At 40.6% G+C, this 15867-nt stretch overlaps 1 protein-coding gene across 2 annotated transcripts in view; it reads right to left on the bottom strand.

Annotated features, from left to right (window-relative positions):
- mlxipl (MLX interacting protein like) overlaps positions 1–15867 on the bottom strand; it is a 37717-nt gene that overhangs the window by 7510 nt on the left and 14340 nt on the right. For both annotated transcript variants that reach the window (XM_021624252.3, XM_021624251.3), the window contains exons 6-8: positions 9901–10075; positions 9430–9510; positions 115–266 (exon numbers count right to left, since the gene is read on the bottom strand). In XM_021624252.3, coding sequence (XP_021479927.3) covers positions 115–266; positions 9430–9510; positions 9901–10075 — 408 coding nt within the window. The remainder of the gene's footprint in view (positions 1–114; positions 267–9429; positions 9511–9900; positions 10076–15867) is intronic.

Here is a 15867-nt window from a genome sequence, read left to right as displayed (position 1 = left end):
GCAATATGTGCCAAATTTCATGTGAATCTTTTACTTTTTCATCACTTTTCCATCCCCTAACAGTGGAAGAACAACAGTTTCCAAAGTGTCAAGCAAAGCGCTTAGCTACTGTACCTGAGCTAGTTGAGTGTCGACGTGTAGCTGTGGAACGGTGACCACAGGGCTGGACACAGAGGGGAAAGCCCCGCTGGAGGAGCTCTCAAAGTAGCCACAGTCAGCATAAGCAGCCTGCTCCAATGACTGGCCCCGGTAGCTCATAAAGATATCTAACACAGGACAGGAAAAAAGACAATCATCAACCATATACTCTTAGAAAAAAGGTTATTTGGCTGTCCCCATAGGAGAGCCCTTTTTGGTTCCAGGTAGAACTTGCATGGACAGATGGAAGGAGATTAGCAAGGCATATGCCCCACCCACCTGAGGATCTGTCTTTTTCAGCCATCTATTTCCTGTGGTTGTGGGGTGCAAAATCCACTTGTCACTTAAATCTCGCTGGATTGGTTGCTTTCATTTTACTCCTACAACTCTTTCATACTCTTGCTTATGCGTGACGTTTTTTCCCGTTAACGTTATGACCGCGGAAATGTTTGTAATGACCTGTCAAACACACCCTGGCAATGGTTGAAATGGGCTTAATGGAATACATTATTCTACTGTTGAATCTATAAGAACGCTAAAGCTTTGTCAGCGATTAAACACACAGTCTCGACACTTACATCACCAGAAAGAGAAGACAGATCACTTTATTTTGATGGGGTGTTCATTTTTTTGTGGAATTGAAAAAAGTAATAATTTAATAGAGTTGAAATGTTTACAAATTAGATCCGCTGAAATGAAAGCAACTTCCGAAAACACCCAGTTTATAGTGATATTATGTCTGAAATTGCAAACAATGTAGAGTATGCTTAAAAATGTGTAATCTAGAGCCAAGCGTGTTATCCTGCTATTAACACACTTGTTGAATTATGCAACAGAACGTGACAACAGTAATTAATGAGGCAGTCTAAACAGTGAAGGTAGGGTAGACAGAGCAAGTGTTTGGTGGTTGCAGCCCTGTCCCACACCTTTATGTTATTGTGTTCATATATGCAAACACAGCCACCATATTTATGCAAATGAGGCGCATGTAATTCAATTTATTTTAACACAAAATACACAAAAAATACCTGATACAGTAAGACAATTTATATATTCTAATAAAAAAGGTGACATTTGACAATAAAATGAATACCTGAATTCCATCCACAATCCCTGAACTCTATTCGTTATTTGTCCGTGCCAGTACATTTTTTATGTGCTATAATCATGTCAATATCTGATGGATTATAAAACATTCAAAAAGTATCTTCATCCATTGTCCAAATGTTGCATTTATTAGTTGTTTTTAAAACCTTTTAACAATTTTGATGACTGTTGCTACTGCCATTAGTTGCACTAATGGCAGTAATGTCACCGACTTTGAAGGAAAGATCACACCTGAACCATGTTGATCAATCAACATACTGTCAATAAAACACATCTGCAGTCTTGGCAAGTATAACATCTGTACTGAATAATGTACATGTAGGGTCCTAATTTTTGTGTAAATGGATAAAAAATTGGATTTAAAAAAGTACAAAAAAAGTATAAAGATGTATGCACTCACTCACTCGCCGTAAGTCACTCTGAATAAGAGCATCTGCTAAATGATTAAAATGTTAAATGTAAATAAATAAAGATATTTTCTATTTCAGTCAATTCTATTATAGTCTATTCTGTGTACTTCAATAAGTATTATGTTTGCCTGTCTGTTGCTAACTCAGGAAAGGCATCTGATCCATTACATAATTCTATGATCTTATCTGCTTGTGGCGTGATGATAACATCATAGAATCTGACTGGGTGGGCTTCCAGAGTATGTCTGCCCTTGCCAGCGGTCATGAAGCATCATAAAACAACTCGCCCACTGCCAACTTGGCAAGGCACAGTGATACTGTACCAACTGGACAGACATTGTTTCCACCTCGTTCTAAATGCTTTTCAAGCAGAATACGGAATAACTAGGGCTGTTGCAGTGACCGTATTACCACCACACCAGCGGTCACGAGTCATGAAGGCAGTCAAATTCCACGTGACTGTTTAGTCATGGCAATTAGGATTCTCCAAGCTCTGATGCTGCTGATGGCCATTAGTAGCATACTAAACTTGCTAACTGCCTGGTACTCAGCACTCTATTGTCCCTCTAATCACTCTGACATCAATGCAAATGTATCTGAAAATCTAATCAAACACTTCATGATGGCGCATGAGCTCATGTTGCGCAACATTTCAATAGGCTATGCAATTGCGTGAGAAAACAGAGTGATGGCCTCTACTAAAAAAGAGGAGGCTCAGCTTTCTATTGGCTTGACCTACTATATTTATTTCTCAACTTTCCTAATATTAAGCGCATTAATTATAATTACTACAGGAGTATAGCCTACCTGACTGGCATGAAAATAAACCATGGGGAAAAGCGTCCTCCTTTATTTAAATGTATAGATCAAATGTATTTTTTCCGCTGCTCCTGTTTCGATACAGGTGACAATATTAGCCTATCACTTGTGAATTATATATTATCACCTGTGAATGATGCCCAGCACAACCTTTTGTTTTTACTTTCTCGAATCATAGTCACACACCTTATGTAGCCTAGCCCATAGGCCTATATGTTTTAATAAGGTTTGTATTACAACTAAAGTGGCCAAATAACTTATTCAAATGAAGTACATTAATCTGCTTTAAAAGGGGTGTAGAGCCTAACTGATATACAGTGGGGCAAAAAAGTACTTAGTCAGCCACCAATTGTGCAAGTTCTCCCACTTAAAAAGATGAGAGGTCTGTATTTTCATCATAGGTACACTTCAACTATGACAGACAAAATGAGAAAGAAAATCCAGAAAATCACATTGTAGGATTTTTTATGAATTTATTAGCAAATTATGGTGGAAAATAAGTATTTGGTCACCTACAAACAAGCAAGATTTCTGGCTCTCACAGACCTGTAACAACTTCTTTAAGAGGCTCATCTGTCCTCCACTCGTTACCTGTATTAATGGCACCTGTTTGAACTTGTTATCAGTATAAAAGACACCTGTCCACAACCTCAAACAGTCACACTCCAAACTCCACTATGGCCAAGACCAAAGAGCTGTCAAAGGACACCAGAAACAAAATTGTAGACCTGCACCAGGCTGGGAAGACTGAATCTGCAATAGGTAAGCAGCTTGGTTTGAAGAAATCAACTGTGGGAGCAATTATTAGGAAATGGAAGACATACAAGACCACTGATTATCTCCCTCTATCTGGGGCTCCACGCAAGATCTCACCCCGTTGGGGTCAAAATGATCACAAGAACGGTGAGCAAAAATCCCAGAACCACACGGGGGGACCTAGTGAATGACCTGCAGAGAGCTGGGACCAAAGTAACAAAGCCTGCCATCAGTAACACACTACGCCGCCAGGGACTCAAATCCTGCAGTGCCAGATGTGTCCCCCTGCTTAAGACAGTACATGTCCAGGCCCGTCTAAAGTTTGCTAGAGAGCATTTGGATGATTCAGAAGAAGATTGGGAGAATGTTATATGGTCAGATGAAACCAAAATAGAACTTTTTGGTAAAACTCAACTCGTCGTGTTTGGAGGACAAAGAATGCTGAGTTGCATCCAAAGAACACCATACATACTGTGAAGCATGGGGGTGGAAACATCATGCTTTGGGGCTGTTTTTCTGCAAAGGGACCAGGACGACTGATCCGTGTAAAGGAAAGAATGAATGGGGCCATGTATCGTGAGATTTTGAGTGAAAACCTCCTTCCATCAGCAAGGGCATTGAAGATTAAACGTGGCTGGGTCTTTCAGCATGACAATGATCCCAAACACACCGCCCGGGCAACAAAGGAGTGGCTTCGTAAGAAGCATTTCAAGGTCCTGGAGTGGCCTAGACAGTCTCCAGATCTCAACCCCATAGAAAATCTTTGGAGGGAGTTGAAAGTCCGTGTTGCCCAGCAACAGCCCCAAAACATCACTGCTCTAGAGGAGATCTGCATGGAGGAATGGGCCAAAATACCAGCAACAGTGTGTGAAAACCTTGTGAAGACTTACAGAAAACGTTTGACCTCTGTCATTGCCAACAAAGGGTATATAACAAAGTATTGAGATAAAGTTTTGTTATTGACCAAATACTTATTTTCCACCATAATTTGCAAATAAATTCATAAAAAATCCTACAATGTGATTTTCTGGATTTTTTTTTGTTCTAATTTTGTCTGTCATAGTTGAAGTGTACCTATGATGAATTACAGGCCTCTCTCATCTTTTTAAGTGGGAGAACTTGCACAATTGGTGGCTGACTAAAAACTTTTTTGCCCCACTGTACATAAGCAGTGCGTGAGTTTCAAGCTTCAGGAAGATCATTTTCACCATAAAAATGCATTTTTTATAATAAAAGCATTAAATGCATAATCACATTTGCGGTCACTTTTGATAATAGTGTTTTCTGCTAAGGAAACATTCAAGCTTATAGCCTACTACCATGTTTTCATTGCTACACTTATAATGTTAAGAAATGGCCTAATAGCTTATCAACATTTTAAGCTCAACGTTCTGATCTGTTGTGTCAGCCACATTGCATAAAAACGTTTTTTTTTTTATGCTAGTGGTTTTATTCATTTGGGATCTATCGCATCCCACAACTGTTGCAGACTATGTTTGGAATATTTATTTACGCACAGAATTGAATAGGTTGATCTTTGTACTATGGGGGTTAGTAGATTGGCATAGCCTAGTGCTTTTGCTGTTCGTTAGGCCTACTCATCTTGTTGGCTGACGAAAATTAAATGTAGACAGTTCAATATCAATATGTACCTAGGAATTGGATAAGGTTGCACGCAGTTGTGTCCCCAATGTGTCTGTCTTCACTTGTAGCCTGTGAGAAAGACCTGACCACGTGATGGAGCGAGCAGCACTCAGGGAGAAGGGCACACTGCCCGCAAATGGCATAGATTTTAGGGTGTATTACGGCCGTACAATGGGGATTCCACCGTTAAATTCTAGGCATTATCAAGTGCTTGTCAAATTCTGAATGAGAGACTGATAAAGTGTGTACAGCCTACTCAAAAAAACAAAGCAGAGCTCATGCCTTTCAAGCAACTTTTTTCAAATCAATCATTAGAGTTGCATCATGCAGCCTTACGATGTATTAGAAATCTAAACATATAGCCCAATGTTTGTAGAACAACTAAAGTTACATTAATAACTCCAAATTAAGCATATAGGAATACCTATTTATTTTTTAACCGCTCATCACAGAATAGCCACATTCCCTCAAATCGTTTGGAGAAAATAATGCCATGGAATTCTAAGCAAATCTTAGAAGTCTGCTAAATGAACTAGTGTAGCCAACAGCCATTTGGCATAGGACAACTCAGAGTATGTTATTCTGTTCTGTTTTTCTGAAATAGACTACATTTCATGCTTCTAAAATAAATAATGGATTTATTGTGAAGTTGTAGGCTATATTACATGGATTTATTAGACTTTTTAAAATATAGATGTTCCAAAGGTCTGTATCAGTGGCTTGTAGGCTGTGTGCGGAAGCCAGGAGATGCTAAATTTGTTTATGTTAATTAACGTTCAATTACCATGAGACCGACAATTATTTGCTTGACAATCACTGGCTGACGAAATTTCGTGACCGCCACAACCCTAAGTATACCCTTTCAGGACAAATACTGTAAAGTACAGCAGTCAAAGCAATTAAACACACGTGAGTACATCCCTGCACCATGATACTGGCCGAAGCCCATTGTTGTCAATCACTTATTTAGTTTTAACCCTATTCAATTCCCGCCTCTATGATAACAACATTCTGTGAATCTTTTGCACAGCAGGAACCAGGAATTTATTTCTGTGAAATCAGGAAATTGTTTTTTAAAGTTTAAAACAAGTTGAACGAAAGAATGTCCTTCCCTAATGAATGCAATATTTTAAGGGAATACCTGTTAAGATATGAAAAAATCCCATAAAATCTTGCATTAATGCATTTTCAGAGATAATTTACAAGAATACTTACCAATATGAACCTTAGTTCCTTAGCAATGTGAACCTTCATGAAGGTTCAAGAAGACACTGTATCAATGGGCAACCCTACTCTAACAACTGAGGATCATACCCACTCAAACCAACCTGGTATGATATACAACCTGCGAGGCTTTGTTTCCTTCTGTCTCAGTCACATCATGGCATGGTGTATGTTGTGACACAGTCACATGGAGGGATGGGAAGGGAGTCTCTATTTGTGTGTCCATCAGTTAAACACATGGGCCCTGACAAGCATCCTGCCACCCTGCTGACCCTGGTGACTGAGGCAGAAAGCTGATCCCAAAGGACCCTACTGCCAAAGGACCCTGGTACTGGCAAGGCCATAAGAACAGACCGGGAGGAACATGCTCGTGCCAATACCCCTGACAACCCACTCTCACACACAGTACAGGGGACTACAGTACCGATATGTAGAGGGACGAAATGCAGCACTGACAAATACATAATTATCAAATCAATATGGCAGTCCAGGGCATATTACTATCCTAGGAAGTGATCAAACTGAGAGTGGCAACAATGCAATAAAGAGTTCCTGTCATAAACAATGTAATCCTCTACTCAAACCACCGGAGAAGAAAATAAATCATACTACCTTCCAATATCTCCATCCCTCTATTGTCTATCCCTCCATCCTTTTTTCCCTCCATCTCTATCCCTTGATCCCGCTGGGCCCCTTTGCCACGTGTTGCGGTTAACCACATGCGCTTCCACTTCCCTACTCTGCTGTGTCTCAACCCAGCCTCTGACCTCCAGCTCACTCCGGACATGGCATAAACATGACACAGAACAGAGAGCCCAACCCAGGGGTGCCACTCACAGAGGAATCTTTAACTCAACAATATAATAATACATGCCAATACATTAACTTTCATATGGGTTTCCCCAGCTGCATATTTAGAAGAGAAGCCCTAAATATAAATCAATTAAAGATGCATATCTGGCTACCTGCTTAACAGAGTCATTTTGGCTACATGCAGTGATTCTGTATGTGAAAAACTATTATTGTAGCTCTAACTCTCTTCAACAGAGTACATAAGTCTAATCTATATATAGGTAAAGTAGCATTTATAACTTTTTATCAGGAGCTTCAATCGTTTCTGGTCACCACATCTGTCCATCAGATTTCCCTACACATATACTGTAATAACCCATTGGGCACAAACTGGTTAAATCGACATTGCTTCAACGTAATCTGCCAACGTATTGTGGCGTGGAATCTACATGGAAAATACATTGGTTTTAAAAAAGTAGTCAATGTAAACTGCTGTTTTGAAGGTGAAATGTCAATCACAGGATTGTCATCATGGTAACCAATTTTCAACATAGACAAACCATCCATAAAATATGTTGAATTTGTGCCTTTGAAACAACGTGAGATCTAGTATCAGAAATTGTTTTTAGGATTGGCATCACCTCTTACTGGAGAGTTGATCTATCTACAGCTATACATTTGGTTTCCCATCCAGGGCTCCTGAGTGGCACAGCGGTCTAAGGCACTGCATCTCAGTGCAAGAGGTGTCACTACAGTCCCTGGTTTGATTCCAGGCTGTATCACATCCAGCCGTGATTGGAAGTCCCATAGGGAGGCGCACAATTGGCCCAGCATCGCCGGGGTCGGCCGTCATTGTAAATAAGAATTTGTTCTTAACTGACTTGCCTAGTTAAATAAAGGTTAAATATTAAAAACCAATATTTGATATTTGTCACTGACTACTACCAATGTGCGGTCATGAAAATGATTATTGAGGGATCTCTTACTAACTAAAATAGATTCACTGTTGCTGTCGAAGTCATTCCAAAGGGTAGGTTTAACAGAGCAAATTAAATGTAAGTCATATCAAGAGCTTGGGACTTTAATTTTATATCTGCAAAAAGATGATTCTGAGATAATTGACTTTAACGTTCCGAACCCTCATTTGTTTAAATGGTGTAGGCTATTTTTATATTGTACTCTTTTGAACTTAACAACATGAATTTGAGGTACTTAGAGTACTATGTAGTTAGAGAACATTGAATAGAACAAGGCTATGTCAATTACTCAGTTTTGACAAAAATGCAGATACAACCATATAGTCCCAAGCTTTCGATATATCACTATATATACAAAAGCATGTGGACACTCAGTGGATTCGGTTGTTTCAGCCACACCCATTGCTGACGGGTGTATGAAATCGAGCGCACAGCCATGCAATCTCCACAAACATTGTCAGTAGGGTGGCCTTACTGAAGAGCTGTGACTTTCAATGTGGCGTTGTCATAGGATGCCACCTTTCCAGCAAGTCAGTTCATAAAAATGTCTGCCCTGATGGAGCTACCCCGATCAACTGTAAGTCCTGTTATTGTGAAGTGGAAACGTCTAGGAGCAACAACAGCTCAGATGAAGTGGTAGACACACAAGCTCACAGCGCGGGACCGCCGAGTGCTGAAGCGCACAGAGCGTCTTTCCTCTGCTGCAACACTCACTATCGAGTTACAAACTGCCTCTGGAAGCAACGTCAGCACAAGAACTGTTCGTCGGGAGCTTCATGAGATGGGTTTCCATGGCCGAGCAGCCGCACATAAGCCTAAGATCACCATGTGCAGTGCCAAGCGTCGGCTGGAGAGGTATAAAGCTCGCCACCATTGGACTGTGGAGGAGTGGAAACACGTCCTCTTGCGTGATGAATCACGCTTCACCATCTGGCAGTCCGGCGGACGAATCTGGGTTTGGCGGATGCCAAGTGAATGCTTCCTGGCCCAATGTATAGTGCCAACTGTAACATTTGGTGGGGGAGGAATAATGGTCTGGGGCTGTTTTTCATGTTTTGGGCTAGGCCCTTTAGTTCCCATTAAGGGAAATCTTAACACAACAGCATACAGTGACATTCTAGACAATTCTGTGTTTCCAACTTTGTGGCAACAGTTTGGGGAAGGCCCTTTCCTGTTTCAGCATGACAATGCTCCTGTGCACAAAGCAAGGTCCATACATAAATGGTTTGTAGAGATAGATGTGAAAGAACATGACTGGCCTACATAGAGCCCTGACTTCAACCCCATCAAACTCCTTTGGAATGAATTGGAACGCAGACTGCGAGCCAGGCCTATAATCGCCCAACATCAGTGCCCGACCTCACTAATGCTCCGCAGCAATGTTCCAACATCTAGTGGAAAGCCTTCCCAGAAGAGTGGAGGCTGTTATAGATTACTTTAAGAGATCGGAGAAGTCATGAAAAAAACCTCTGAACCAGCCAGGAACAGATCAGTTAGACCTGATAGTTTGTAAACTGCTAGAGAAATCCAGTACACACACACACACACACACACACAATTACCTGGGATATCCATGAAGTCATCTAGATTGGGCTGCAGTGGGGTGAGACCTGGCTGTATCATGTCAGCATTGCTGGTGTACGCTGAGGAGGAATGAGGTAGAACACTACTATCACATACAGAAAAACATACCAGAGACAGGGAGACAGTGGCTGTGTGCCTCTGTTTGCATCTTTAGCCTAATTTATTCATTTGAAGTTCCTCATTTGTTGGGCGGTTTCTTTCCTGCATTATTGTCTCACATGACCATAGGTTGGATAAATGGTAAGTGGTGTATTCTGTTATTTTTGTCAATAAAATAAAAAGAAGAAGAAACATTTTCAATTTCATTGGGATTTGCATCATAGTGTTACAAGTATCGTAGACAGGGCTTCTGTAGGGCTTCAGTAGACAGTAAAACGGTTCCTCTAAGTATAATATTAATACTGTAGGTAGATAAGTAAGTAGAATGGACGTTGTGGCGTGGTACTCACTGTTGTGCCGGTCGTTGGCCCACGGGCAGGGCTTTTGGGTCATGGTGAACAGGGTGTCAGAGATGTCGGACAGAAAGCAGTCCAGGTCAAACATGTGGACCTCCTCTGGCATGACCTCAGGCTCCTGGTACATCTGACTGGACCATTTCTCCAGCTCCGCCCTGCAGATCTGACCCTGGACACAGTGGGGTGGGGATAACATGAAGGCTCAGTTCCAACACTAAAATAAATCCTTCCTGCCTCCCTTGAAGAAATCACTGATCTAAAATGGCTCTATCGCAATTAAGCGTTATGCACTTCCTCCCATACTATTTCCTCACGTCATTGGGCCCTTGGGCCTTCTCCTCCAATTGGGTTGAGAAGGAGGCGTAGAGAGGTGCAAGGAAACACGGAAAGATTAGTTGAGATAGAGCCGAAGAATGGACACCCAAATTAAGATTTCAGGACACAAATCACATCTCAAAACCTGGTCCTCACACTAGAGGGCACTAACAACAACACTAAAGCATGTGATAAGGAGTACAGTACAATATTTGACGGGGGTAGATGAAAAAGACTGGCAAACATCACATTAGAATATTGAGTAAGTCCAATAGAAAGTAATTCACAGCGTGTCATGTGAATTTAACTGCTCTCAAACTATGATAAAATATTTAAATTGGCCAATTCTCTTAATTCTAAACAAATGCAAGACTATGAATATCAACTCAAATCAAAACAGCAAAGGAATGTTTCACAGTCCTCATCTGTCCATTAAATGTACTAAACTCAGACAAAAACAACTGAACATTAATGGAACTTCACTTGCCTCCCTCATTGTGTCCAATAATGTCCAATTCAGCTATTCAAGCCCAAAGGTTAAATATAGTTTAAATATTCTTCATCAAGTCCCCCAAGCCCATCCAATAATCATATAAATATTCACGATCATTCACAGCTAATCTAGTCTCTGTCTGCTCTCTGTGTTTAAAATGCTGTGGTACACCCTCATGTCCTAACCTTTTAATATTCCGTCCCAAACCAGGGGAGACATTTATAGAAAAGCCCTGAATGAGGCGGAAATGACTTTTGATTACGACAAACCCCCTGTTTACACCTTTTAGTTTTTTTCATTCACAGAAAGGGAATTATAGCATAGATGTGCTGTGTGTACGTGCAGGGAACCTGGTTCCATTATTGGTTATTTTTAGTAATTTCTTTATTTTAATGTCTCTCCATATAATGAGAGCAGCAGTCTATTGTCCCTGACCTAATTCTGTCAGTCACACATTCACGTGCAGACGGACAGACATGAAGAGACCCCCACCCCTCTGCAGACACACGGACGCAATGAACCTCAGAGAAAATACAGAAGAAATACTAACTATCCTATTCTGTCACTTCTACCTGTTTTATTCAGTTATTCTTTCAATCACATGCTATTTCCCTCCACTTTCCCTCACTTTATCACAATAATAATAGCAATTTTTAGTCTATGTCAATTGTGATAATGCCCTAATATTAAGCCAATAATTAACCCCTTACATTCGTGGAAATTGTCCTATAGGGATAGGGCCACATTTAAATGTTTCTAACAGAACAACTATGTGCTTTTTAAATTTACTGTACTTTTCACAGAATTTGTCAATAACAAAATCTGAAAATACTCTGATACATTCAGTTACATAATAAGAATATTCATAGACATTTTTGATTAGGTGCACGATAAGAAAAAAATATTAGATAGGGTTTGAGTGAGAGGTCTAATTGATGTCACAAGGTGGCCACACACCTTTCCAAACGTTGACATCCGCAAACCGCTCACCCACACGACGTCATTGCCAGCAGCATACCACCCTGCATACCACTGCTGGCTTGCTTCTGAAGCTAAGCAGGGTTGGTCCTGGTCAGTCCTTGGATGGGAGACCAGATGCTGCTGGAAGTGGTGTTGGAGGACCAGTAGGAGGCACTCTTTCCTCTGGTCTAAAAAATATCCCAATACCCCAGGGCAGGGATTGGGGACACTGCCCTGTGTAGGGTGCTGTCTCTTGGATGGGACGTTAAAACGGGTGTCCTGACTCTCTGAGGTCATTAAAGATCCCATGGCACTTATCGTAAGAGTAGGGGTGTTAACCCTGGTGTCTCGGCTAAATTCCCAATCTGGCCATCACGGTCACCTAATAATCCCCAGTTTACAATTGGCTCATTCATCCCCCTCCTCTCCCCTTTAACTATTCCCCAGGTCGTTGCTGCAAATGAGAATGTGTTCTCAGTCAACTTACCTGGTAAAATAACAGATAAATAAATCTGTACAGTTGAAACTGGGATTCATCCATGAAGAACACACTTCTCCAGCGTGCCAGTGGCCATCGAAGGTGAGCATTTGCCCACTGAAGTCAGTTACGACTCAGAAAAGCAGTCTGGTCAAAACCCTGGTGAGGATGCACGCAGACAAGCTTCCCTGAGACGGTTTCGGACAGTTTGTGCAGAAATTCTTCGGTTGTGCAAATCCAAAGTTTCATAAACTGTCCGGGTGGCTGGTCTCAGACAATCTAGCAGGTGAAGAAGCCTGATGTGGAGGTTCTAGGCTAGCGTGGTTACACGTGATCTGTGCTTTTGAGGCCGGTTGGACATACTGCCAAATTCTCAAAAACGAAGCTGGAGGTGGCTTATGGTAGAGAAATTAACATTCAGTTCTCTGGCAAAATCTTTGGTGTACATTCCTGTCGTCAGTATGTCAATTGCATGCTCCCTCAAAACTTGAGACATCTGTGGCATTGTGTTGTGTGAGAAAACGGCACATTTTAGAGTGGCCTTTTATTGTCTCCTGCACAAGGCGCACCTGTGTAGTAATCATGCTGTTTAATCAGCTTCTTGATATGCCACACCTGTCAGGTGGATGGATTATCTTGGCAAAGGAGAAATGCTCAACAGGTTATACGTTCCGTTTATATTTTTGTTCAGTGTAAATTTCAATGCACTTTACTGACTCAAGGAAATAGCTTTCAACTATCATACAATTACTGTTGTTGTTTACGCAATCCAAAAACTTATAAATCACAATCTGGGTCAGGTGGTCAATATTTGAAAGTTTATTCTATTGCCAACATGGCTAGCATGGCTAAGTTATAAAATATGATCTTACATATTAGGATTTTAGGATTTCAAAAAGCATTTCAGACAAACAGATTGTAATTTTGGTGCAAATAGAATGGAGTCAACCCGCTAAGCATTTACCGTCAGGCCACGTCTTTTGTACGTCTTTTTTAGATGGGTTCTGGACAGGCCTTGATTTCAATGTCCACGGACGTAAGTTTATGGTCCGATTCTGACAAATCAGAAAGAATCATAAGAAGGCCTTGATTTCAATTTCCACAGACGTCTGGTCCAGACCGGCCTATATTTGGGCCAAACAGACGTATATAATTGGTTCAGATTTGGTCCGATCCGTACAGGCCTTGATTTGGGCCAAACATGGACGCCTATTTTTTGGTTCAGATTTGACCCGGGCCGGCCTTACCTTAAACGTCCACAGACGTATGGCCCAAACATAGACGTTCAGAATATGACCAGACCAAATCTGAACCAATCATGGACATCTACGTTTCACCAAACTTCACCAAATCTATGCAAATTGGTATTGATTTGAGTTAGTTATTTCCCTCTATAAATCTGAGGATCCAAGATCTTTTACAAATGTTCTCCCAATATCTGTATTACCATGTTTTTCTAAAATCCTAGAAAAATGAATGTATAAAAGAATGTTGAAACATTTAAATCAACACTGTATTCTTTATGAGCACCAATATGGTTTTCGTAAACTCTACTCCACAGATTTGACTATTTTGCAATTTGTGGATTAAATCTTTACAGCCCTTAAACAACAATGAATACGCTCTTCGCATCTTTTTTGATTTATCCAAAGCGTTTGACACGGTGAATCATTAAATATTATTTTCTAAATTGCATTATTACAGTTTTCATGATTATACATACAGGTATAACTGGTTATATAGTTATGTTTATGATAGAGAACAATGTGTTTATGCAATCGGCTGGCTGTGCATCTACCAGGGACAAGATATCCTGTGATGTGCCACAGGGTTGGATAATTGTGACCTTTGTTATTCCTAATCTATATCAATGACCTTGCTGCTGTATCTTCTACTGTACTTCCCATTCTCTTTGCTGATGATACCAATTTGATTATTATCACACGATCATTTTGATTCACTAATTCATGAAGCCAACTCAGGTATGACAACATTTTCTGAATGGTTCCAGATAAACACATGATCTTTAAATGTAAAACAAATCTAACTTTATTGTATTCACTAGTAAGGATAGGAAATATTGTAAAAAAAATAGAGCCAGAATCTCAATCATCACCAATAAACTAGAATGGTCCAAACACAGCAAGACCGTTGTGAAGAGGGCACAACAAAGCCTATTCCCCCTCAGGAGACTGGAAAGATTTGGCATGGGTCCTCAGATCCTCAAAAGGTTCTACAGCTGCAACATCGAGAGCATCACTGCCTGGTACGGCAACTGCTCGGCCTCTGACCGCAAGGCACTACAGAGGGTAGTGCGTACGGCCCAGTACATCACTGGGGCTAAACTGCCTGCCATCCATGACCTCTATACCAGGCGGTGTCAGAGGAAGGCCCTAAAAATGGTCAAAGACCCTAGCCACCCCAGTCATAGACTGTTCTCTCTATTACCGCATGGCAAGTGGTACCGGACAGCGCCAAGTCTCGGACCAAAAGGCTTCGTAACAACTTTTATCCCCAAGCCACAAGACTCCTGAACAGGTAATCAAATGTCTATCCAGACTATTTGCAATGTACCACCCCAACCCCTCTTTTATGCTGCTGCTACTCTCTGTTTATCATATATGCATAGTCACTTTAACTATACATTCATGTACATGCTACCTCAATTATTGTACATGCTACTGTTATAGCCTCGCTACTATATAAAGCATCGCTACTGTTATAGCCTCGCTACTGTTATAGCCTCGCTACTGTATATAGCATCGCTACTGTATAAAGCCTCGCTACTGTTATTTCTTTACTTATCTATTGTTCACCTAATATCTATTTTTTACTAAATTGCACTGTTGGTTAGGGCCTGTAAGTAAGCATTTCACTCTAAGGTCTACTACACCTGTTGTTTTCGGTGCACATGACAAATAAACTTTGATTTGATTTGGAATTGGTGGGAATGAAATGGAACAAGTCACATCCACTCGATTCCTTTGAATTGATGAAACGTTATCCTGGAAAGATCATGTTCAATTTGTCTTTAATAAGTAATGAAATCTGTTGGTATCATCAAAAAGATTAGTGGTTTGGTTCATCAGGCTTGCTTCCTAACTCTATACTACAGCTTAATTTACCCATATCTCATTTACTGTAATATTGTTTGGGCCAGTACACAAATACTCATATCTCCCAGACTGTTTACCTAAACCCTTCAATAGATTATTCCAGGTTAATTCTGAAATTCATCTATAGAACACAAGACACCGCAATAACCTTCACCCTCCCCACTGCCGCACCTCACATAGCCAATTCTCTATCAGATAGTGAGGTACCATACTCTGGAATCATTTTCGTAATCTTGCCAAAACTTCATCATCCCTCAATAACTTCCAAGTGAAGACTGGGGGTCAGTCTGATGAACCAAACTACCAATAATCCCCTCCATGTAGCCTAACTCTCACACTCTAACACACACATACATAATCAAACATGTTTTTTCTTGTATACTGAGTATATAATGTGCAATTATAACTAATATGCTTTGTTAAACTGATTGAACAAACTTTTTTGTTGTTGTACTTATTTATGGTGTGGTTTTCATATCAGCGCTTTGTGCTTCCAACCTCACCTGCACACCATTTTTACCTGTTTTTTGTCCGTACTGTTTTGTCTTTCACTTATTTTCTTTGGTGCGAATAAATAAACCCCCAAAAACAGACCTACA

This window comes from Oncorhynchus mykiss, chromosome 12, assembly GCF_057628025.1.
Source record: "Oncorhynchus mykiss isolate SJ-2025 chromosome 12, ASM5762802v1, whole genome shotgun sequence".
Lineage (NCBI taxonomy): Eukaryota > Metazoa > Chordata > Actinopteri > Salmoniformes > Salmonidae > Oncorhynchus > Oncorhynchus mykiss.
This window is presented reverse-complemented; position numbering and strand designations above follow the sequence as displayed.